The following is a 23296-nucleotide window of genomic DNA, read 5'->3' on the forward strand; positions in this document are numbered from 1 at the left end:
TTCTAGTGTGAGCCACTGCTTCAGATCCACAGCTGTTGACACAACAGGCCCAGATGGTTTTGATTTGCTGTTTGGTTCATTGTGACAGCTCTGGCTTTGGATGGCCTTTTCAGTCAAGTTGCAACCCATCAGCATGTTCAAAGACTGCAATGGCCATGGCTCACCTCGGAGTATCCTGATATAAATACAGCAGGTGCATTTTCCCAGAGGCTAAACAAATCTGAAAAAATACATAAATTATATTTTGAAATATATTATCTAATAATGCCTAGTAATACTGTTCAAGATTAATAAAGTTTCCGATGGTCTATTTGCCCTCTCTGAGATCATTGTGTTCTCAACTGACCTCTTACCATAAATTTGAGACTTGTTGACTAAGGTTTCAAAAAAGGTGACTATGTATTGTATTTATAGTTACTAATTATTTTAAGAAACATGTTAAAAAATGCAAGAGAAATTCAAGCATATAAAGGTATGTATAGAAAAGGGATAGTTCACCAAAACTGATGTTGATGAATGTTGATATGTGAATAAAAGCCTAAATTAAATCTGTTCATCATATAAAGTGAGCATACCTCTTCAGAAAATTAAGACTAAACGGTTCAATTAATATGGATTAGTTTCACAATCTCTTCATTAGAATGGTAGGAGAACGCTCTCAGATTTCAAAAAGAAAAGATCTTCATTTGTTTTCCGAAGATGGACGAAAATCGTATGTGTTTGGAAAGACATGAGGGTGAGGAATTAATGACAGAATTTACATTTTTTGTGAACTATCCCTTTAAGGCTTTGTTCGTTATTATTATTTATTTATCGTCGTGGAAAAGCCTTTCTTTAAAAGTTCACCTTTTACGTTTATGAAAAGGACAAAAGTCACAGCCTAGGTTGAATTAATTAGCTAATTTTGTTAAATTTGTGATGAACAAACAATGCTTTTAAATTGATTTGAAATACTGACAACAAAACAATCGTGATAATCCATCAATAATCGGTCGTTTAGACTCCTAAAAGTCACCACTGTGACTTTAAATCTATTTTGTAACGACCTTCTCATCTACTATGGCTCACTGACACAGTAGTAAGTGTGACGCCTACCGTTCACTGCGCGCACTCGCTTCAACATAAAGCTTACGCTCGCGCTGGAGCTGCGCCTGTTAGTTTCCAGTACACACCAAAACAAGGATTTCGAGGTTTGTAATTAATTTAAAATTTGGGAAATGGACCAGAAAGACACAGAAATGAACGAAAAAGGAGTTTCTTCTTCTACCAGCGGAGTTGTTGTTCAAGTCAGGGAGAAGAAAGGAGCTTTACGCGCTGCAATCCCATATATGCCTTTCCCAGTAGCTGTCATCTGCTTGTTTCTCAACACATTTGTGCCCGGACTGGGTGAGTACGAGTGGATGATTCGCTCCATTCACCACAACCACCTGTGAGAAATTCCGTATTTACACCCGAACAAAACTATCCATTTTATCAACAAGTACTTTACAATGTGCACTTGAAGTCATTTAAATTTGCTTTTCATCTTACATACATATACAGCATAAGTACCTATAAGGTATATTGTATTGTTTATACTTCAAAACTATTGCAATTGGAATGTCTACATACTTTGAGCAACGCTTATTTTCTATTATCTTAGTTTCTATATATATATATATATATATATATATATATATATATATATATATATATATATATATATATATATATATATATACAGATCTATTACTTGGCACCACAAAACGTAATATGCAGTTCATACAGGGTACACCTACAATGAACATGTTTTTAATTTTCTGAATTAAAAGCTATTTTTATGTTTTTGTGGGGCATGAAGTCAAACGTGGGTGGTACAATGATGATGAAGAAGAAAAGTCTCATCAAAAGGCTGAAATTCTCAAAAAGATAACCCCTTGAGTAGGTTGGTTAAACTTGTGTTTTTATTATTTCTTAGGACAATAAATAGTGAATCATTTTTGTTTGTATAAAAGTGATAAAAGTAACATAAAGAAAGCCATTTTGTTGTCATGTGACACAAACAATAAACAGGAAATGGTTAGTTCAAGTTGTCTGGTAAAACCCAAATAAAATACTATATTATGCTTGTAATTAAAAAAATGCATGGTATTTGAAAAATAAGCGGACATCCTTAATTTCATTTATAAAGCACCATGCACTTGGGGTATCTGGACACAGATTAGATCAAGTTTCTTGCTGACATTTAGTTCAAAATTCAACCAGAGCTGTTTTTATTTCAGCTCATGTATATTTTTTTACTGTGTTGTAACAGATCCATCATGTGCATCCGCAATCATACCAGAACACATAATCAAAACGATCATAAATAATTGCATCCAGTCCATTACCCTGATTGATAACTTGACCTTTTCTCCTTCCTAGCTGGTCCATTTATCCATCTCGGCATTGCCATTTCGGACTTGATTCTCAGTCATGTTCTATTGGTCTAAGTAATTGTTAGTCTTTGGTATTTGGTCATGTGTGTAATCTGCCTGCGACCATCTCCTTTCATCCTGTTTTAATTGTCTATAGATTGTGCTTTGATGCCATCTTCAAAGAGCAAATGGATTGTCTTATTTCTTTTTAAGGATTCTAGTAGCACTGCATTTGACACATTAAAAGCATAACCTGTTTTGTAGGATACTTTACAAAGCATAAAAGCATACATGGCAGAAGAATATTGATCTCCTTTGTGTCTAATAAGGCTGGGAAGCATGGCCTCAGGGAGAAGACACACAGTATCTTTAAAATATACTATATAGTAACAAAATAAATACTCTTGGTTATTTTTCAGCAATGTATGGAAGCTTCGTTCTGAAGCTTCACATAATAAAAAATAAAAAAGGTAAATGAGAGTTTCTCACAATTCTACCTTTTTTGCAGAATTGCAAGTTATAGTCAGAAGTGCAAGTTATAAAGTCAGAGCTGCAAGATATGAACAATTCTGAGAAAAAATGTTGTATTTTTTCCCTCAGAATACAGTTATAAAGTCAGAATTGTTATTTATAATCTTGCAATTGCGATTAAAGTCAGAATTGCGAGTTGTATATATAATTCCATGATATACTAAACTACGAATTGCAAGAAAAAAGGTCTATTGCAAGTTTATATCTTTATTTCGCACAGTTGCGAGTTTATATTACATAACAGAAACAAGCTCCGATAGCAAAGTCTTTGGTAACACTTTATAATAACGTTTTAATTTGTTAACATTAGAAAACGTAGCCAGACCTTCGGACTGACGGCAGAATGTCTGGACTCCAGCACAGCTTTCATTGGCCAACGACCGCCCAAGAAGACTTCTGACAGACATGTAAAGCAACCAATCACAGTTCATTTTATTCCTCGTCATGTTTAAGGGTGTGAAAATGTAAAGTCGATGTCCCTACGAAAAAAGGACTGGCCTAAATACAATAACTTATGAATTCAAGAACATTGTGCAAGTTTACTGTAACAATGGCGCAGTGAACTTCACATACTTTTGAAATTCCGGCGTTTAGATGATCCTGATTATCATTTGTCACAGTTGTAAAAAAGATGAGGGGGTTTCTTTTTCCATGAGGGGGTTTGCCATCATTATGGCTTTGTTTCCAGACAAACCGTTGAAGAACGCATTACACACGTCTTCCAGAAATCTTCCAGAATTAAAGCAATCAGATGACAACTTAAAAATTCCTTAAAGCTGCACTATGCAACTTTCCGTCTGCTAGAGGGCGCCTATTCTAAACAAAGTCGTAGTTTGATGACGCCAAGTTTCTTCACCTCAGAACCGGTGGAAAAGAATCAGGATAGGATTTAGGCAGATATCGTTTTAATGGATGCGGTATTAACGTGACTGTAGTATGAAGCAGAGCAGGACAGTGTGTTGTGGAGCTGAGCAAGGCCGCTAAAGCAATTGTTACACAAACACTTTTATTATGATAGGACGCAGTCGCCAGGAGCTATTTCTGCTTTTCCGGTCCTGAGTTTGAGGTAATACAGCTCTGTTCATAATATTAGATACATTTAAGTTTGTTTAAAATGATGTTATGATGATACTCTGAGTTCGCTCAGCGGCTGCTGTGATACTTGTTCACACTGCTAAGAGTAAAGCGTTTCTACCAAATAAAACCAAAAACCGAGGGTAACGCAGATATGACGCAATTGACAGGCGACTCCTCCCAATGCTGAGATGTCTGAGTCCTTGGTTAAAATAGCAATTTTCTCACATTTTACAAATAGTTGGAAACATTTGGCATATTGTAAGAACTCAACTGAACAAAATATATAACACTGGTTTAGTGGTTTTGGGATATTTTACTGCAAAAATACTACATAGTGCACCTTTAAGTGTTTCCCATTTTGTGTGACTTTTGTGTGATATGTTTGTTGTCTGCGCCGACTCGCGCATATTATCCATGCTGCGGTCTGTAGTCTAAATTTAGACCAGAGCCGTTGGTGTGTGTGCACCGCTGTGGTGCGTGAAACTAATGTGAAAACAGACTTCATTCGCCTCAACTGAAAGCTCTTTACACTGAATCGTTTTCTATCGCATATATAGTGTGCTATGTGCCTTTCAGCATGTAGAAATGTGTGTTAACAACTGACCGATTTCAGCCGCAGCTTCAGCAGCGTAGGGGGCGGGCTTTAGATTCTAGAGAGCATTTTGATTGGACAGAAGATTTGACGAGAAAGTGAAGTCTGCGATGATGTCACCAAAATCTGAGATTCGTTTTAACGGAAGTGAGAGACTGAATGCTCATATCTCCTAAATGCAAATTTTGTCATTTTTTTGGAACAACATACCAGCTTATTCATAACTTTAAGGCTAACACAGTCATACTAAAAGCTAAAAAACTTCAATTTTGATTTCAGTGGACCTTTAAAAACTTAATTTTTTTTGCAACTGAAGAAAGCAAGACATGAACATCTTGGATGAGATGTGGGTGAGTAAATTATCAGGAAATTGTCGTTCTGACATGAACTAATCCTTTAACAATGTATTAACTAATGTTAAAGGAACTGTAAGAAATGTTTTTCAATTAATCATAAAATGGCCCTGATATGTCACTAGACATTAAGAAATCATGTTAATTTCAAATACTTATATCACTGTCAACAGTAGTCTGGCCAGGATATTGTCATTTAAAAGCTGTTGTTGCAGCCCTCAACTGATGATGATGTTGACATGTTGATGTTTTGGCGTGAAACTCCGCCCCTCCACATATCTACCAATCACGAAGTCAGTAGTGTTTCGGCATTCGGATTGTCAACTCTGCTCCATTGTTACAGCTGTTACCACGCCTGTTCCTGCTGGATACTGCCGCCTATCTGGCAACCTTGAGTCAGAGGGGAGGGGGAGAGGGGATACACCGCTCTACAGTCATTTGAAAGTGATTGCAGTACCAGTTTTAGCCACAATCTTACATATACTTCATTTTAACTAATGAAGTGTTACGAAGTCTTTTAATACAAAAACTGAAACTTTACCCTGAATGCTTCTAATGTGTGCCAAGTTTATTGTCTTGGCAGGTCTGTGAGCTGGTTTTGGCTCCCTCGTCTTCTATGGATCATGCTGATATCTCTCCTTTTTAACCCCAGCCATAGGGATATTTACTCCCTTTTGTGTGCTGATACCACGGCATCAGGAATACGCCGTTCCTCTATGGCAACTTAGTCCAGACTCTTGCAGAGCTTGGAATACATCTCTAACAGTAGCCGTTAGATTGAACATACAGTAATCAACCCTGTGACCGCATCACTCAGCCACTCGTGGCCCTCTGGTGTTTATGTCAATATTGGTTTCATCCATCAGGATACCCCCACTGGACCTGTGCCTCAAGTCATCTAATCTTGCAGTCCACTTCAGCATAGCATTTCCTCCTCAAGTTTCAGCCAGTCCCTTTGGCGTCTGGAGGTCACGGAGTGCTTTTGGAGAATGCATTCCTTGGGTCCGCATGCATTCAGCATAAATCAGTGCATACACTATATAAATACTTACAGAACGATGATGCATTTTACAGGCAGTAATGTGCCTGTCTCATATCATCTCTGCATGTGGGCACGGTTTGCCGAACACCTGTCTGCTGCGGAGTTGCTCATACATAAACTACAGCAGAATATTATGACAAGAGAGCCTATGTTTGGATGACGACGATACAAGGGAAAATGCCATGAGCCAAATGGGGCTCTCTTGAGCTCACAGTCTGTGCTCAGGTTGTCAGAGACCATTACCACTCTAGTTAGTGAGTCATGCTTGACAACCTGCTCTCCTCACCTTTAATTGCAGATACTTTGCAGGGCATGTGCTGGGTGCCAGATCTAATCAAATCATGCCCATTTGGATGTGCACCAATTGAGGGTCTTATTAGTAGATTTAATTTAAAATCAAATGACAAAGAGCTTGGTACCTGAGTGCTTGCTTATGTAGGGATGTTGAAATGGTTGTTTGACACTAATAGTAAGCACATTTTTTATCTCTTTCCCCGCCAGCATTTACTCAAAAAGCTGCCAGCTAACACCACCAAAGCTTGCACAGTCCTATACCTCTTTGTGGGTTCAATATTTTTCTCTGTAACGTTAGGCAGTTTTGATTGATATGCTGTTGAATATTAGATGATCATTTTAGCTTTTTTGTGCATAAGCTTCTATTCGCTCCTTTTGGTTTTCACAGATCTTATTTGCTTTTTTGGGGGGATCTGGTAAAACTGTACTATTTCAGAAGATCCGTAACAGCGCTCCCGTACAACAGTGAAGGCATGAATTGCACAAAAACTCATCAATGGCATGGGAGTATTGTTCCATAAATGATGGAAAATGGCAGGGAAAAAAGAGTTAAGTTTCTTCAGAAGCTGTGATTACTTTTAATCTTCAATTCAGTTCCTGAATTTAAATTGAGGTAGCAAAAACAAGATGGAATGGAATGGATGGAATTTAAATGATTTGTTGAAGTGAAACTAGAAATTTAAAGGTACACTATGTAACTTGTGGCCTTCTAGTGTTTAAAAACAAAACTGCATGCATTTTGCAGAAGAACATTGCTTTGGTTGTGCTTCAGATCAGCGTGACTGTACAGATGAATATGGTTATGCTTATAAAACAAATGACCCTTCACAATAGATAATGCATTACAATGAATTATTAGAGAGTTATAATTGACAATTTATCTTTTCAATCAAATTACTCACCTGTAGAGTATTAAAAACACCATATTCACGTCACTTTTAAAACATTTCAAATCCCTTAGTTTTCACCATCTCAGAAAACCCGCAGCTATGTTGATTCACATTTTATTACGAGCTCTGTCGTGTTCTCTTTTTGCAGCAGATTCTCCTCTGTTCTGCGTTTGTTTAAAATGAGTGATTTCCCCGGAGGTTGGAGATTTAGAGTTCCCCAGGGCAGTAACCACCATAGACATTGAGGGGGATAAGTCCCCCCCAATAATTAGAAATGGCCAAATTGTGGCCAGAATTTTCTCTCAGCAACCCCCCCACTTTTACATGAACAAATACGTGAACACGACACCCGTGGCATCATAAAGTAATGATGCGTAGGGCATCGATGCGGCCAGCGGTGGTACTGCTGGTTTGCATCAGGTCTATCGTCGCTAGTCAATGTCAAAGTGACTGAGATTGCCTATCAAGTAGGTAAGTAGGCGGGGTTTACGTTCAATTTTGGCTCGTGCACACAGTCTTCACACACAGACGAGCGTGTCAATCTATTGCTTAATGCCATTGCGGAGAGAGACGTGATGAACATGTTTGATTTTAACGACGAAAACAGAAAAGTATATGAGAGCGGATTAGAACCCGGAACCTTTGTTTATGAAAATTCCACCACCAGACCCCTAGGGAATTTAAATGTCAACAGAAGATTTATCTATTTATTCTATTAATGTGAAGAATCTTGGAATGCGGAACCTCTCTCTCTCTCTCTCTCTCTCTCTCTCTCTCTCTCTCTCTCTCTCTCTCTCTCTCTCCCTCCCTCTCTCTCTCTCTCTCTCTCTCTCTCTCTCTCTCTCTCTCTCTCTCTCTCCCTCCCTCCCTCCCTCCCCCCTCTTAGTTTATTGTACCTTAAACTAAAACCGCAATGTTTGAATGTTGGCCTGTTTGAACGTTTTGATAGATAGATGGATTGATAAATGAACACTTCTCAGAATTCAGGAAATCCCACTTTCTGTCAACCCTGTTCCAATCAGTTTTTCCTATATCCAACACTGAAGATTAAATTCAATTGTGATATTGGACTCAAGTCTTCTGACTAAATCTGTGGCATCAAAATGATTCTGACAGTTGGATATACAGCTGATTTTAATTATTTTAGACTTGCATTCTCATTTGCATAATTTGTTCAGGCATACTGGAAAAATATGTTTCTTTCCTGAACTTTTCCTGAATTTGCATTCAGGCTTTGTGTAAACCAAGAATGTAGCCTTTTCAAAAATATATTTGGTTTAGATGTAATCAGATATGGATGGAATTTCATCTCAAGAAAATTCTCAAGGGCTAAAAGTGGAAAACTGATCTGAATCGAAACGGGAAGTCATTTCACATGGGAAAATTACAATTTTGAGGTAAACATGCAGAGATTAGGCATTTAATACCTCCAAATGAAAAATAACAAAATATTCTAATAAAATATCCAATTTAATCTCAGTAATAGAGGGAATATAGTGAATAGCATATAAAACCCTTTGTTAGAAACGGACTGTAAGCTAAAATTAGAGTTTCATTTAAAATGTGAGGGTTGAAGAACACAGAAAAGACAGAGGTCGACCACTTCAGATGCATTTAGCTTAAAAATCAAAGCTGAGAAGCACTGTTTTATTAAAATGCTAAAACTGTGCTAAATGTCCTGAATAATTTATTTTATAGTGAAATGCTTCTTGCTATACTTTTCCCATTTCCACAAGATTTCCCCAACCAGGAATGTGAACCAGTAAATCACAGTGAACAGAGATTTTAAAATGACTGAAATATTTACATTGAGTAATTTACAGTGAATAACAAAACAGCAAACATCTTATATGTTTCTTATACTGGTTTAGCTGGTCAGCCAGCTGGTTTAGGTGCAGACCACCTTATGCGGGTTTAAACAATTTTTTCAGAAGGGCAATTTGAGAGATTTGCATTCCTCATGCTGATGCTATCCCAACACTCTTTGAATTGAACCTATTGCTCTAGCCCTGCTCTTCTAGTTTCCATGACAGCAGATGCTAGCAGAAGCTTCCCTGCCTGTCTCCACTAAGATTGAAAGAGGTAGATAAGCCAGCACATGAATTCATTCGAAAGGGGTCCTTCAAAGTGCACTTAAAGGGGGGAAATTAAGCCTTGTTATCATTTTAGATTACATTACTTCTTTTCGACCTTTAATAAAATGTTAAAAGCTTCTTGTCAGCCTTTTTCAAAGTAAAAAAAATGATAGACATGCTGAAGACCCTGTGACTGTCAGGTAGAGGACGCTTGTGTGTGACCTTAACTCAACTCTCTTGTGGATTCAAGCTAAAAATAGACTGACTGCAGAGGTCAACAATACACTGGTGCTGGAATGGGATGTTTTTATGATACTCTTTACATATTCAGAGCTTTCAATGCAAATTTGAGCTATGTCCTTAATCCCTTATGTAGATATTAAATGAATATGCTGAAAAATTTTTCAGTTTTTTTCAAGAATAAATGACATTTTAAAATATATATTCAAAATTGTATGAATAAATAAATAAATAAAAATGCAGCCTTGGTGGGCATGAGTCTTAAAAACTTCCCCAAAAAATTCCCAACCCAGTCTTTTGTATGGCAGTGTAAATTTCAGCAGCCATATGCAGATTTGTATACATTATTTTATACTATATTGCTGTTCGCATACATTATTTTGCAACATCGTGCATTTTTGGACATGGATATTCATATTACTGTAACAAAATGTCACTTGACATATTGCACTGTAAGTTTACTGTATAAAAAATAAATTTAAAAAAATGAGACATTGTCTCTTCGCCTAGCTGGGTCTGACCAGAGATTTTCATCAACTTTGCAGGAAATTTTGTCATTAGCAAGACAACTTGGAAAGAAACATCTTGAATGACGAATCCATCTTTACATTGCTCCTGGTCTTATTCTTTCTCTGACTCTTTCTATTGTGCTTAAAAACCGATGAACTCACCTGCTGCTTATACACCTGATCGGTGTGTCTAAGCAAACAAGTGTTTGCACACCTGATGGCTGTGTTGAACCAATTGGTTGGAAGGTGCGGTAATTTGACAGTCAGTGCTTTGGTATTGCAAGGAAGTGACTTCATGATAGATTTTTGTGTGTAATGTATGTTGTGTTAAGTGTTTTGCAAATCACTGTGTGTAGAGTTTTGCAACAAGTATGAGGTTGACAGTGGGCTGAATATGGGCTGATGTTTTGTTTCTTGAGTGTAAGGTTTTGCTAATAGTGTACTACTTTTAATTTTAGTGTGTAAGCAATCCAAAAAAACTATTAGGCGAAGACCAAAAAAAAAAGCATCCCAAGTCTGTGTAAAATATGCATGCATCAGAGAGTCCGGTGAACTGACTGTACAATAGGTATGGGTGGACATGCCTTACAAAGCTGAGACCCAACTCAAAAGTAAGGGAAAAAACAAACAGGAAACCAGTGTCTCAAACATACATTGAAAGAAACCACAGAGGATATCAGACAAAAATATGAGATTGCTTTTATTAAACTAGAGCTGATAGATTTTGCATAGTTCAGTTACAATATTATACATTATTACTGGAATGAGGCTATTTGGTGTTTTTGTGACAATAGTTACCACTGAGAGCAGAAAAATGGCTTTCAGCGCAATGTTTTTGGCAGCAGATAGAGGACCACCGAGCACTGTAACTTCCTAATTTTATGCAGACGGTCCCTTCCCTCTCAAAATGAGATGAATGGGATAACATCATCCAGAGACTGTTATTGCTCTGGTCTCATTTTCAATACAGCTGCACTGTGGCAATCAGCAGAGACACCCGATAACAAATTACACTGATGCTCTTGCTTCAGATTACATAAGATTTGCAATGTGGTTAATGAACGAGTATATAAACAGAGCTTCAAACTCTGTGGACTAAAAATCGTATTGTAATATTTGGCAATAAAGCATGTTAATCCCATAGTTTAACATTTGGGGTAATGAAAATGACTATAGTTGTTCCCCTTGGGGGGGTTTTCATATAGCAAAATGTTCTAGCACACTTTTTAATAATTTCTGATCTTCTTAAGGCCCAGTCATTCCACGTGAAATTGTCCCTTAAAATTCTGCATTAAATGAGCAGTACTGGTGCTGTGAGCCTCATGAAAGACAGTGTTAACCCAAATGATTCTCTCTTTGGAAAGGATTGAACAGCCAGTAAATGACTGATGAGTAATCAGCTCCACACAGAATGGCTGAAAACTGCGATGACTGCAGGCAGTCAGACTGACTTTTTCGTGTCTCCTCACAAGCTGTCTTGGCTCTCATCCTTGAGCTGTTATAAATAGAGGCCACAGAGCTGTTGTGGAATTTTCAATTTCCGGTACCGTCGCTGTGCTTGTTTTCTAGGCCTACCTTGAGGCTAATCCTTCACCTCGCTTTCAAAATGCCTCTGTTATACATCAATCTCTCAGGTTTATTTTAATTGCCACCTGTGTACCAAACACAATGTACAGTGTTGTAATTTAAAGGGTCAGTATGTACACTAGCTATCTATAATTCTTAATCTGTAGGGTTCGCACCTTCACACCAAACTTGCTCATTCATGTCTTTATGGACCTTGCTCTGTGCTTTTTTGTCAGTCATGTTGGAACAAGAAGGGGCCATTCCAAAACTGTTCCCACAAAGTGGGGAGCATGAAATTGTCCAAAATGTCTTGGTATGCTGAAGAATTAAGAGTTCCTTTCACTGGAATTAAGGGGCCAGTCCCAACCCCTGAAAAGCAATCCCACACCATAACCCCCCATTCACCAAACTTTACACTTGGCACAATGCAGTCAGTCAAGTTACTCTGTTACTCCAGTCTTCAATGTCACTTCAGAAATCATTCAAATATGCTAATTTGCATCTTAAGAAACATTTATTCTTATTAGCAATGTTGAAAACAGTTGTGCTGCTTAATAAATTAGTGAAAAACATGATAATATTGTTTTAGGTTTCTTTTATAAACAAAATGTTCAAATGAACACTTTACTTGAAATATAAATCTTTTGTAACAACATACATGTCTTTACTGTCACTTTTGATCAATTTAATGTCCTTGCTGAATAAAAGTATTTATTTTGCAACACTTTTGAAAGAAAATGTACCTCGAAAGGGAATTTTGTTAATTTAGTCTTAAAGTAACAAAGTAATTTGTGACAGTAGTGTTAACCACAGACCTTATATTACTCATAAATATAAATAAAAATGTATTTTATTAATTTTCAAAAGCAGGTTTACCTCCATATCCTCCTATTATGCTCTATTTACATGTTAAAATTTGTCTAGTTAATCTTGTTAAACTGAAAGGCATTCCTCTTTATCTGTTAAGTTTTATACAATGGTTTGACAAATCACGCACTATGCCTTGAAGAAACTCAATTAATGTGTGCAGTCAACAAGTGAGAAGTCCTCTGAATGACTTCCTGAAAAATCCTTACTGCATTGTGCATCCACAAGCTTCCATTCTGAAGAGACACAGGGTCAGCGATGGGGAGAGAAGATAAGTGATTTTCATTTCTTGGAGCTAAACCAAAGGTCACAGCAACTATTTATACCAAATGTGCTTACATAACAGAGATGTTTAAAACATCCTAGAGTGCAAAAAAAAAAAAAAAAGACAGCGGCACATGAAAACCTTCAGAAGGAGTCCACACACGCTCCCCTAGCAACATTGTCTCTCTCAGAAGAAAAGGAACTCAACGGGATAATTAACCTCCCACACTGGCAATCGGGCACATGTGAGGAAGTCTAGGGAAAATTATAGTGATTGTGAGCCTAATGTGCGTGGACTAGGACCCCTACTGTATCTTATCTTCTTGAAACCTTCTTCATATTAGAAAATAAAATGTGAATGTGTGCATGTCTAAATTACATGCGTGGCATATGCAAGCATAGATTTGATTGTTTGACAGGCATTGTTGACAGCCTGATGCGAGATCACACAAATTATTTGCTGTGTGTGTGTGTGTGTGTGTTCCTTGTTTGGCAATACACAAATGTCCTCACTTATACAGTAAAACATGAAAATGACCCACTAGTGAGGACATTGGATTGGTCCTCACTAGTTTAAAAGGCTTATAAATCAGCCATAACATGTTTTTATTTAAATCTGTTGATCTGCACATGTTTCTGTGATGGGTAGGTTTAGGGATAGGGGTTGGGTTAGGGGATAGAAAATCTCATTAACCTGATATAAAATCAATGGAAGTCTATGTAATGTCCTCACTAATATAGTGAAACAAACCTGTGTGCGTGCGTGCGTGTGCGTGTGTGTCTGTGTGTGAGATAATGGTTGAGTGGGGGTCTTCGTTTCATTCAATTTATTTGGGGGGGGGCATTTTTTTACACAAACATATTGCTAATAATAATAAGAAGAAAGGTTTATTGAGCAGCAAATCAGCATATTAGAATCATTTCTGAAGGATGATGTGACATTGAAGACTGGAGTAGTGATGCTGAAAATTCATCACAGAAATAAATTACATGTTAAAATATATTAAAAGAAGGGAGAAACACCGCTTCTACAGATAGACATTTATGCCTGCTAAACGAGCAATAAACATGCCGAAGATAGCAAGATAATGCTTTGTAAATAAGACACAGGTCGACACTGGATTTACAGACATACTGAGATTATAACACAATGCTGTGCCTTCTATATTGGATCCGACAGGAATGGTGCAAAACACTTATGTGAGTAAAACATGTTTTTTTAATATCTGATTATATTGCATTATTGTAGATCGTAGTATGTGTACGTGTCTAACAGAACATACCTTAGCATGCTGTCACAGGCTGGAGAATCCCTTATTTGTTGATTCATTGCACTTCAGAACAAATCAGATCAGCCAGGGGGCTCGCAAAGCCTAACGCCCGTTTCACACATACTCCGTCTGCAGTGCGTGTGCGGTGCGTGTTGCGTTGCGTGTGCGTTGCAGGAGCCCCACACCCTGTAGTCCTTTCACATATGCTGCGTTTGCAGTCCGCAACTGATCCGCTTTTACATACCACAAACACAGCATTTATTCATTATTTTTTTATTTAAAATCCAGAAGTTGTTACTGATCTTGGCTCATCAGAATTGCAATTCTCTTTGTTTAATCTTTCTGAGTAGACAGGTTAAGGTAGGCTACAAGCCTACATTTAAACAACATTTTTTCAATTCATTAATTCATATTTATATATTAATATACTTTAAATTTAGCTCACACAAAAGGCAAAACATTTAAACATAGGTTATAGCCTAAAATCATAAACATTTTAAATTAAAAACTTAGAATAGGCTACTCAAAAACAGCCGACTCTCGTCTTTTCTTTCGTTTTTAAACCCTTTGAAAAGAAATCATGCAGGTCAAAAATAACTTTGCATTTCACCTCCAAGAAAGTACGAGTGCTCTCCATTATGGCAATTTTTTTACCTAAATGCCAGGTAAGGTGTCGTTTTGTTGCTTTACTTGAGAAAAAAAGCCATGTGTTGACTTTGAAACAAGAGTATATTTTAAATGATATGCATCCGTGTTGAAATTAGATTTTCGCGTCAGTACATGTTTATTTTAATGCGAACAATGTTCTATCACTTTAATGCAGCAACGCAACGCAGCGCAGCGCAGCAAAAAATAGACTCGGTACGAAAACGATCCGTGCACTGCTGCAGACGCAACGCTCCTGGAACGGACTGACGGACTGCATCCGCGTGCAGTGTAAAAGCTGTCATCCGTTAACATGGGTACGGAAAAAAATACGCAACGCACACGCACTGCAGACGGAGTATGTGTGAAACGGGCGTAACATCCCAGGGCTATGTGTTTTCCAGACGGGCAACCAAAACGTAAGCACGTCGGCAGGCCGGTGAATTTGTAATAGTGAAATAATATCTCTGATCTGTTGTTCACTCTCTTGACTTGATATTTGAGTGTATAAGATATATAAGAGCGCGCATCCGTGTGTGTGTGTGCGGTTCACACTTATATCCAAGTAACAAGTAATAATAAAAAATCAATTGCGGGTGGATGAGAGATGAATCATTGCATTTGTTTGATAAATACATTTTGAGAGTCCTGTCAGAGAATTATTCCGTTTGCCGCTTTCAAAATGATCCCTCCTGTGAACTGACAGCAGGAGCTGAAGCTCATTAAATATGCAAATCTTCTCCAATCCTAGCCGTGGCTGTTTACTTCCAAGTCTCCAGTGCGTCACGCCTACCCAGTGTTCAAGAGAAAGCCTTAAAACCAGTGTAGAAAATAGCCTATTACTTATTAGTTATGATGTTTCTGAATGTAAAAACTATGCAAACGTCATTAAGTTATAACTCAGACAACAGTATAAACATTTTTTTAAAGCCAGTTCATGACACCTTTAAACAAATAGATGAATGATAATGTTGGTGCATATCTCCAAAAGGATGGAGAGAGAAAGATTCCATCATTTCCTACATTGGTTCTTTGTGTCTTTGTTGTCTATTGTAAGCCATCTGCTTTTTGGGACAGTAAGTGTATTGTTTGTATAACGGCCGTGGGAATAATAACATTGTGAAAGTTTTTTTTTTTCCACCCTCAGCTTAGAAAATCATTCCAAAAGACAAACTTAAGAGGTTCTGTCCCTGTTCCTCATGGCCAAACATTTCATAGCGCCAGACCATACTTATGACTAAAGGACAGGCTGTATCCGGGGTGAAGAAAGTACGTTTCTCACAATCAGGAGACTCATTTTGCAGGCTATGCTAATGTTCAACCACTGCCTTCCGCATTAGAATCTATAATTGTGATAACACTAATGAGATGCTGAACTGCGCATGGCAGCATAGTACAGCTCGCTTAAACCCTATCAGTGTAAAATATGCTTATCGGCCTTACAAATATGAAAAGCTCCTCATAACCTAATTGCCCTGGATTGAAGGGGATAGAAGAAAACTATATGACAAGATGTCTTGACGAGTTACAGAGTCATGCTAGTTAAAGGTGTTGTATGTACATTTTTTGGACTGTACATGTATAAAATCATAGAGCTTGCACAGACAAGATCACTCTGGTCAACATTGTCCATAGCAACAACAAAAACATCTCTTGAATTTATCTAGTGGTTGTTTTGTGAAAATAGTAGGGGGTTTACCCCATGGGTGCATTTTCCCTTACTCTACCCTACAATGCTTTTGGGGAAAGCAACCCTGGTCTGTTATTGTCATGTTCAGCAAAAGTTATGCATTTTACATTGCACTAGTGTAAATGCCGTTAATCTAGTTGAATGTGTGTTTTTTGTTTTGTGTTGGAATGTCTGTTTTTGTTTTGGTCTGTGTGATCCCGCCCACCGGCAATTTACCCAATGGTATTTAGACACCCTGGGTTGCCAGTTGGCGTAAAACACAGCATATTGCAGCCATTGAAGCCAACGAACGAACTGGGTCAGAGATTGCAAATTCTACCCAACCTAAAAAGCCTCAACGTTTATCTAAAAAGCTCTATGTCCAGAGGCATATTAAAACACAGGTAAACCAACTCATCAACGTGCAGTGTACTTGCAGTCTATTGTCGGTTGCGCTCGTTACTATTGGATGTCCTCAATCTGGCAACCTGCGTGAGCATCAAGTTTGAGGAGGGGGAACAGGGAAACAACTCTCTCTCCAATATTTTGAATTTGGATTGCAGTACCAATTTCAACCATTAGCTGTCAATATTACATACTGCACCTTTAAAGGGATAGTTCACCCAGAAATTTTAAATTCGATGTTTATCTGCTTACCCCCAACGAAGACATGTGTTTGTTTCATTGTAAAAGCACTATATAAATAAAGTTGACTTGACTTGACTTTCATCAGTAGACAGATAAACATAAAATGTTAATTTTTTGGGTAAAGGGTTCCCAAGGGACTCTTAAGACTGGTCCTGCAGATCAGTGGAAAGACCCCATCAGTTATATTTATATTGACTTTTTATATATTACTGAAGTATAAAGTTTATGACATAAACTTTGACATAATTATGCATGTTTAATTGTTATTAAAGACAATTTGAACCATTCAATCAATTAAAAACAAGTATCAAGTACCTTGTTATTAAATTTCTTGTTTTATGTTTGATTGTGTAAGTAAAAAAGGTTGAGAATTCAAATTTTCTGTAAAAAAAATAAATATCTTGTTGTTCCAGACTTTTTAAAGATCCTTTACACAGATCTTTTTTTCATACAGCAACAGTTAAAAACATAAAAAGGACCAAAAAGATTCTTAAGTTATCAGACCTGTGAATACAGACCAAAATGTAAGTAGTTATTCAGTGATAATCTTTTATCCTCCACAGAACAAACGTTCATTTAAACCCAGACCACAGATGTAGATGTCTGGCACTGACTGCTATTAAAATCACCGTGCTAATTTATATTCAAGCTCTGTTGTTAATATTTTATGCCATAATTATGTCTCTGTACATAATGTACGGTATAATTCATAACATGATGAATGACATCATTACAGTGTGCGGTTTTAGACTGAGATTAAGACAGAGGTCATTCTGCTCGAGTTAACTATTTTAACCACAGAAGAGGATCATATTGTCCCATGTTGACAGCGTCTCACTGTTTTTTTGTGACAGGTACATTCATCTCAGCCTTCACAGTTCTGTGCGGAGCGAGGACGGACCTGCCCAACAGGCACATGTGCTGCGTGTTCTGGCTGAACATCGCAGCCGCCTTCATTCAGATCGTCACTGCCATTGTCATGGTGGGTTGGATCATGAGCATATTTTGGGGAATGGACATGGTCATTCTCGCAAGTGAGTATGCTTCAGCAATACTAAATCGGTGATATTTAATTCTTCATCTATTTAAATGTGCACTATGTAACTTTTCCGTCCGCTAGGCTAGAGGGCCCCTATTCTAAACCAAGGCGTAGTTTGATGATGCCAAGTTTAAGCGCAGAATCTTGGGACATGTGGTCTTCACCTCACAGCCGGTTGGAAAAGAATCGGGATAGGACTCGGGCAAAAATGATGTTCATAGATGCATTTATTAACGTTACTGCAACATGAAGCAGAGCAGGACTGATTGTTGTGGAGCAAGGCCGTTGGAGCGATTGATAATAAGATGAACGCAACAAACGCCTCGCAAGCAGCGGGACTTTTATTATGCCACAGTCACTGGCGCCATTTCCGCTTTTCGGGTCTAAATATGAAGCAACACAGCTCTGTTTATCATAATACATTTGAGTGTGTTGAAAATTGTTATGACGTTACTCTGTGCATTCGCTCAGTGGCTGCTGTGAAACTTGTTCACACTGCAGTAAGAGTAAAGCATTTCTGCAAAATAAAACCAGAAACTGACGGTAACGCAGATATGACCCAATTGACAGGCGACTCCCTCAGACGTCCTGGTTCATTGGTTAAAATAGAAATTTTCTCACGATTTACAAATAATTGGAAACATTTGGGATATTGTAAGCACTCAATTGAACAAAATATATAACACTGGCCTAGTGGTTTTTGGATTTTTTTTTTTTTTTTAAATGTTTTACATAGTGCACCTTTAATACTTTGGGTTGTTTTTAAAAGAATAGATCCTCCCAAAATTATAATTATGATTCACTTTTGTTCCAAAAATATATTTTTTCTGTGGAACACAAGAGTATTGACCACTTTGATACTTTATGGTAGTTATTTGGTTTCTTTTATGATTATTTATTTTATTAAATATTTTGATAGCAAAGGTCTCAATGAACTATTGTTGTTAAAATAGAATCTAACAGATAATTTTTTTTTTAAATGTGTATATATATATATATATAAAACATACATTTAAAGGGTTAGTTCACACACAAAAATAAAAATTCTGTCCTTTACTGATCCTCATGTTGTTCCGAAACCCATATGATTTTTTTTCTTCTTTCAAACACAAAAGAAGATATTTTTAAAAAAATGTCTCTCTTTTTTGTTCATTAAATTAAAGCAAATGTCTTCAAGGTTTTTTTGGATTTTAATTAAATGGAAAAAAATATCCTTCAAAATAACTTCTTTTCAGTACTGCAGAAGAAAGGAAGTAATAGAGATTTGGAATTACATAAGGGCGAGTAAATGATGACAGAATTTTCATTTTTGTGTGAAGTAACCCTTTAAATGTATGTTCTAGTTTTGTTAGAAAAATAGAAATCATAAAAAATATATAATTTTTGGATGAATATCTACGGAGCCCCGCACATGACATGCAAGGGAATAAAAGGTAAATAGTGCGCACAATTTACTATTTTGTTGATTCGTTCCCTCAATTTATAAATCGTGCGCACATTTTACTTATTTGTTCCCTTGATTTATAAATCGTTCACACAATTTAGCAAATCGAGGGAACAAATTAGTAAATCTTGCAAATTATTTATAAATCGAGGGAACTAAATAGTAAATTGTGCAAATGATTGGGCCTCCTAGTTTTTTGATTTGGCCTCCTAGTTTTTTACTACGTCATGTTCGGGGCTCCATAAATATCCCTTTAACATGCGTAAGAAAAGATGACAGGACTTCAGTAGTCACCCTGCCGTGGGCCATAGTCGACTCCATTCATGTTCAACCTCCTCACTCCTTTTTTCTCACTCCTTTTAATACCATCTCCGCCTTCCAGGGCAGTAGAAGGTGCCAGAATCCTTTAAACAATGACTATTAGAGCGGTCTGAAAGCGCTGCAATAATTGTTCTGTGTAGGCAGACAAAGCAACTCATAGAACTTTGTTTCTCACATCACATATTTTTCCTGTGGCACAATTTTACTGTCATTGAACATTTAAATGGATTTGATTTTGTTGTGCCAATGTTGAATATGATCCAGGATTTCTTTGAACTTGCATTTTTTCTGTATGTATATTTTATAGATTTAATTTAAATATCTAATCTATTATTTATTTATTTATTTTACTACTTCGCAACCTTTTGGATTGAAAGTCTCCGAAGGTAGGTGAACCTAATTTTGACTTTTTTCCCATCACAACTCATACTCTGACCTGTCTCAAATATTATAAAACAGACTGCATGCATTGGCCACATACATACTGCAACTGCAACCACACGGCAAAAAAGCAGCGTTTTGTTGTAAAGGCAATGATTCTTTGTGGCCGATTGTCCAGGAGAGTAAGGGCTTTAACAAAAAAATGTTTTAGTAGGCTACAAATGCTCAAGCAGTTGAGCTACAGTGCAAAAATAAGTTTAGTAACACTGGCTTAGTGATTGACTAATCGTTAAAGGAAAACGGCAACTTTTGGGGACTTTAGCTTATTCACCGTATCCCCCAGAGTTAAGTCCATACATATCATTTTTATCTCCATGGGTGCCCAAACTCTTATTTGATGTAGGAGCTTGCTTACCGAACATTCAAAACAATGCTGTGTGCTGGATTAAACGCCATCATTTTATGCGTGTACATATGGCATTATTTTTAATCCCATCTTTTTAGCGGTCTCGGTCCGCTTGTTTGGTGCGTATGGCAACGTTAAAGGGGGGGTGAAACACTCAGTTTCAGTCAATCTCATGTCAATCTTGAGTACCTATAGAGTAGTATTGCATCCTTCATATCTCCGAAAAGTCTTTAGTTTTATCATATTTATAAAAGAAATATAGGCTGTACCGAGTCTTTCCGGAAAAAACCGAGCGCCTGGAGGCGTATCGTGTGGGCGGAGCTAAAGAATGACAAGCGCGCAAAGCGGTGACGTCCTCAAGCGTGGAGAAACCGGAGAAACCCATCTATCTCAGCTAATACAGATAATGATCCACAATCAAATCTGAGGGAGAAATAAATTGAACAGGAGAAACGGCAACATCAGGACGTCCGTCTCTGTGGTATGTAAGTTACTGTATTTAATGGCCTCTCCACATTTGTGTGTGTTTACTCGCAGTGTATGAGGACATGATTCGGTTTATGGACTATTGTATGCGACTAGACCTTAGAAGTAGCAAGCAAAACGGTTTTGCACGTCAGACTAGTGTAACGTTATACAGAGAACAACAATGGAGTAACCGTTAACAGTTAGCGCATTTGAATGACGAAGCACGCGATCGTGTCGTTTACTGATGTTTAACGTTACTCATGCGTCCGTAGCCAAAAGCAGAGACATTTGAGGCAGTTTAAGTTAACTCACCGGCTGCTTCCAAAGCAGGACCGAAGCTTTAGCGCTGGGACTGCTCCGTCAAAAACACACTTCTTTGGTATGATTTGGTAAAGTCCTGACAGCAGTGGTGTGTAAATCCATTTTGAGACGCAACTGAAACGATGTTTTGAAGCTTCCCGTCATTTCTGCGTTCAAATCGGTTCAAATGCTGCGCTGCCTTCCCGGAATGCTGTGCTGAAGCGTTGAAGTCGCTCGACGTCACGCATAGGAATAAAGAGAAGCGCGGCGCCACATAAGTGTTCACGGACGACTGGATCTGCACCTGAGAGACTGTTTACAGCGTGCTCTAGTCACGCGCACGCGCGCGCGCACCCTACCGGGAGAAGAGCCCGTACAGCCCATACAAGGACCTTCCGCTCTTATTAACGTCAAGTAGACCCATACTCGAAAAAAACTCGCCGAAACTTGTGAGAAACCGGAAGGAGTATTTTTGACACAGAAATACTCCATCAAACGTCCAAAATTAGTTTTTGAAACTTTGTCTATGTTTAGGATGGGAATTCAAGTCTTTAACAGTGTGAAAAGCTCAGTGTGCATGAAACAGCATTTCACCCCCCCTTTAAAATATGTTAAAATTAACTGCACTAAATGAGCAATCGCACCAGGGTTTGTTTTAATCGAACCAAACATGACAAGTGTGAATGCACCCTTATTGCAAAGAAAATACTGCTATTTTATAGGAGTGTCGAAATAAATCATTTCTTCGATGCATCGTGATGCAGACGAGGAAAATTCGGTATTGGTTTAGTAATAGACCATATCCGGGCACATTTCAGCTTTAATAGACAACCAAGCATGACCTGGAGAACCGATATGTGGTTCTATGTGTAAAAATTGATTTATCAAAACCATTTCATTTACACTTGGGCACATAAATGTATCTCCGCAAAATGGGTATAAATGTAATACTGTCACTGAAACTCCATAAACTTTCTCTTTTTTTCCCTTACGCATTACTCGCACTTCCAATACATGCATTATCTCTCCCAGTGCTCATCTCGTCCTCCCTCTGCCGCTATTAATGCACTATACATATAAGAATAAATCTTCTAAAATGCTTTGAACAAGCATACTACTAAAACTAAATGTGATCTGGTGATTTAAATGATGTTGGCACTTTCACTTAGTAATGCTGCTTTAAAGGTGCACTATGCAACTTTCCGTCCACTGGAGGGCGCCTATTCAAAACAAATGCATAGTTTGATGATGCAAAGTTTGAGCGCAGCATCTTGGGACATGTGTTCTTCACCTCACAGCCGGTGGAAAATAGGACTCGCGCAGAAATCACGTTCGTGCATGCGATTATTAACGTTACTTTAGTGTAAAGCAGAGCAGGACCGAGTGTTGTGGAGCTGAGCACGGCTGCTTGAGCGATTGTTAAACAAATACGTTATTATGACGGGACACAGTCACCGGGTGCCTGCACTGATCCGCTCTTCCGGTTATGATTATGAGGTAATGCAGCTCTGTTTATATTCATATTAGATACATGTAAGTGGGTTGAAAATAATGTTATGACTTTACTCCGTGCGTTCACTTGTTCACACTGCTAAGAGTAAAGCGCTCCTGCCAAATAAAACCCGAAACCAAGGTGAGCGCAGATATGATGCAATTGACAGGCAACTCCCTCAAACGCTATGCTGAAATGTCCCTGTCCTTAGTTAAAATAGCAATTTTCTCACAATTTACAAATAGTTGGAAACATTTGGGATATTGTAGGTACTCAACTGAACAAAATATATAACACCGGCCTTGTGGTTTTTGGATATTTTACTGCAAAAATACTACATAGTGCACCTTTAAATGTTGTTTGCACTTTGACTTTGAGGAGCGCCATTCCGTCACCGCATGCGCTTCAGTTTATCAATGCAATCCACAGTTTTAATCGCAAAGCATGTCAAAATGACCGCTCTCAAACCGTAAATGTTTAGCTCATCCAAGCATTTTAATTCTGCGTTTACTCACT

General features: G+C 37.8%; 1 protein-coding gene across 1 annotated transcript in view; it reads left to right on the plus strand.

Annotated features, from left to right (window-relative positions):
- The first annotated feature begins 1101 nt into the window (after positions 1-1101).
- The window catches only part of stum (stum, mechanosensory transduction mediator homolog), a 30162-nt gene continuing 7967 nt past the window's right edge, over positions 1102-23296 (plus strand). Inside the window, exons 1-2 of the mRNA XM_067418660.1 lie at positions 1102-1386; positions 17784-17963. Of these exons, the coding sequence (XP_067274761.1) occupies positions 1218-1386; positions 17784-17963 (349 nt within the window). The 5' untranslated portion in view covers positions 1102-1217. The remainder of the gene's footprint in view (positions 1387-17783; positions 17964-23296) is intronic.

This window comes from Pseudorasbora parva, chromosome 15, assembly GCF_024679245.1.
Source record: "Pseudorasbora parva isolate DD20220531a chromosome 15, ASM2467924v1, whole genome shotgun sequence".
NCBI lineage: Eukaryota > Metazoa > Chordata > Actinopteri > Cypriniformes > Gobionidae > Pseudorasbora > Pseudorasbora parva.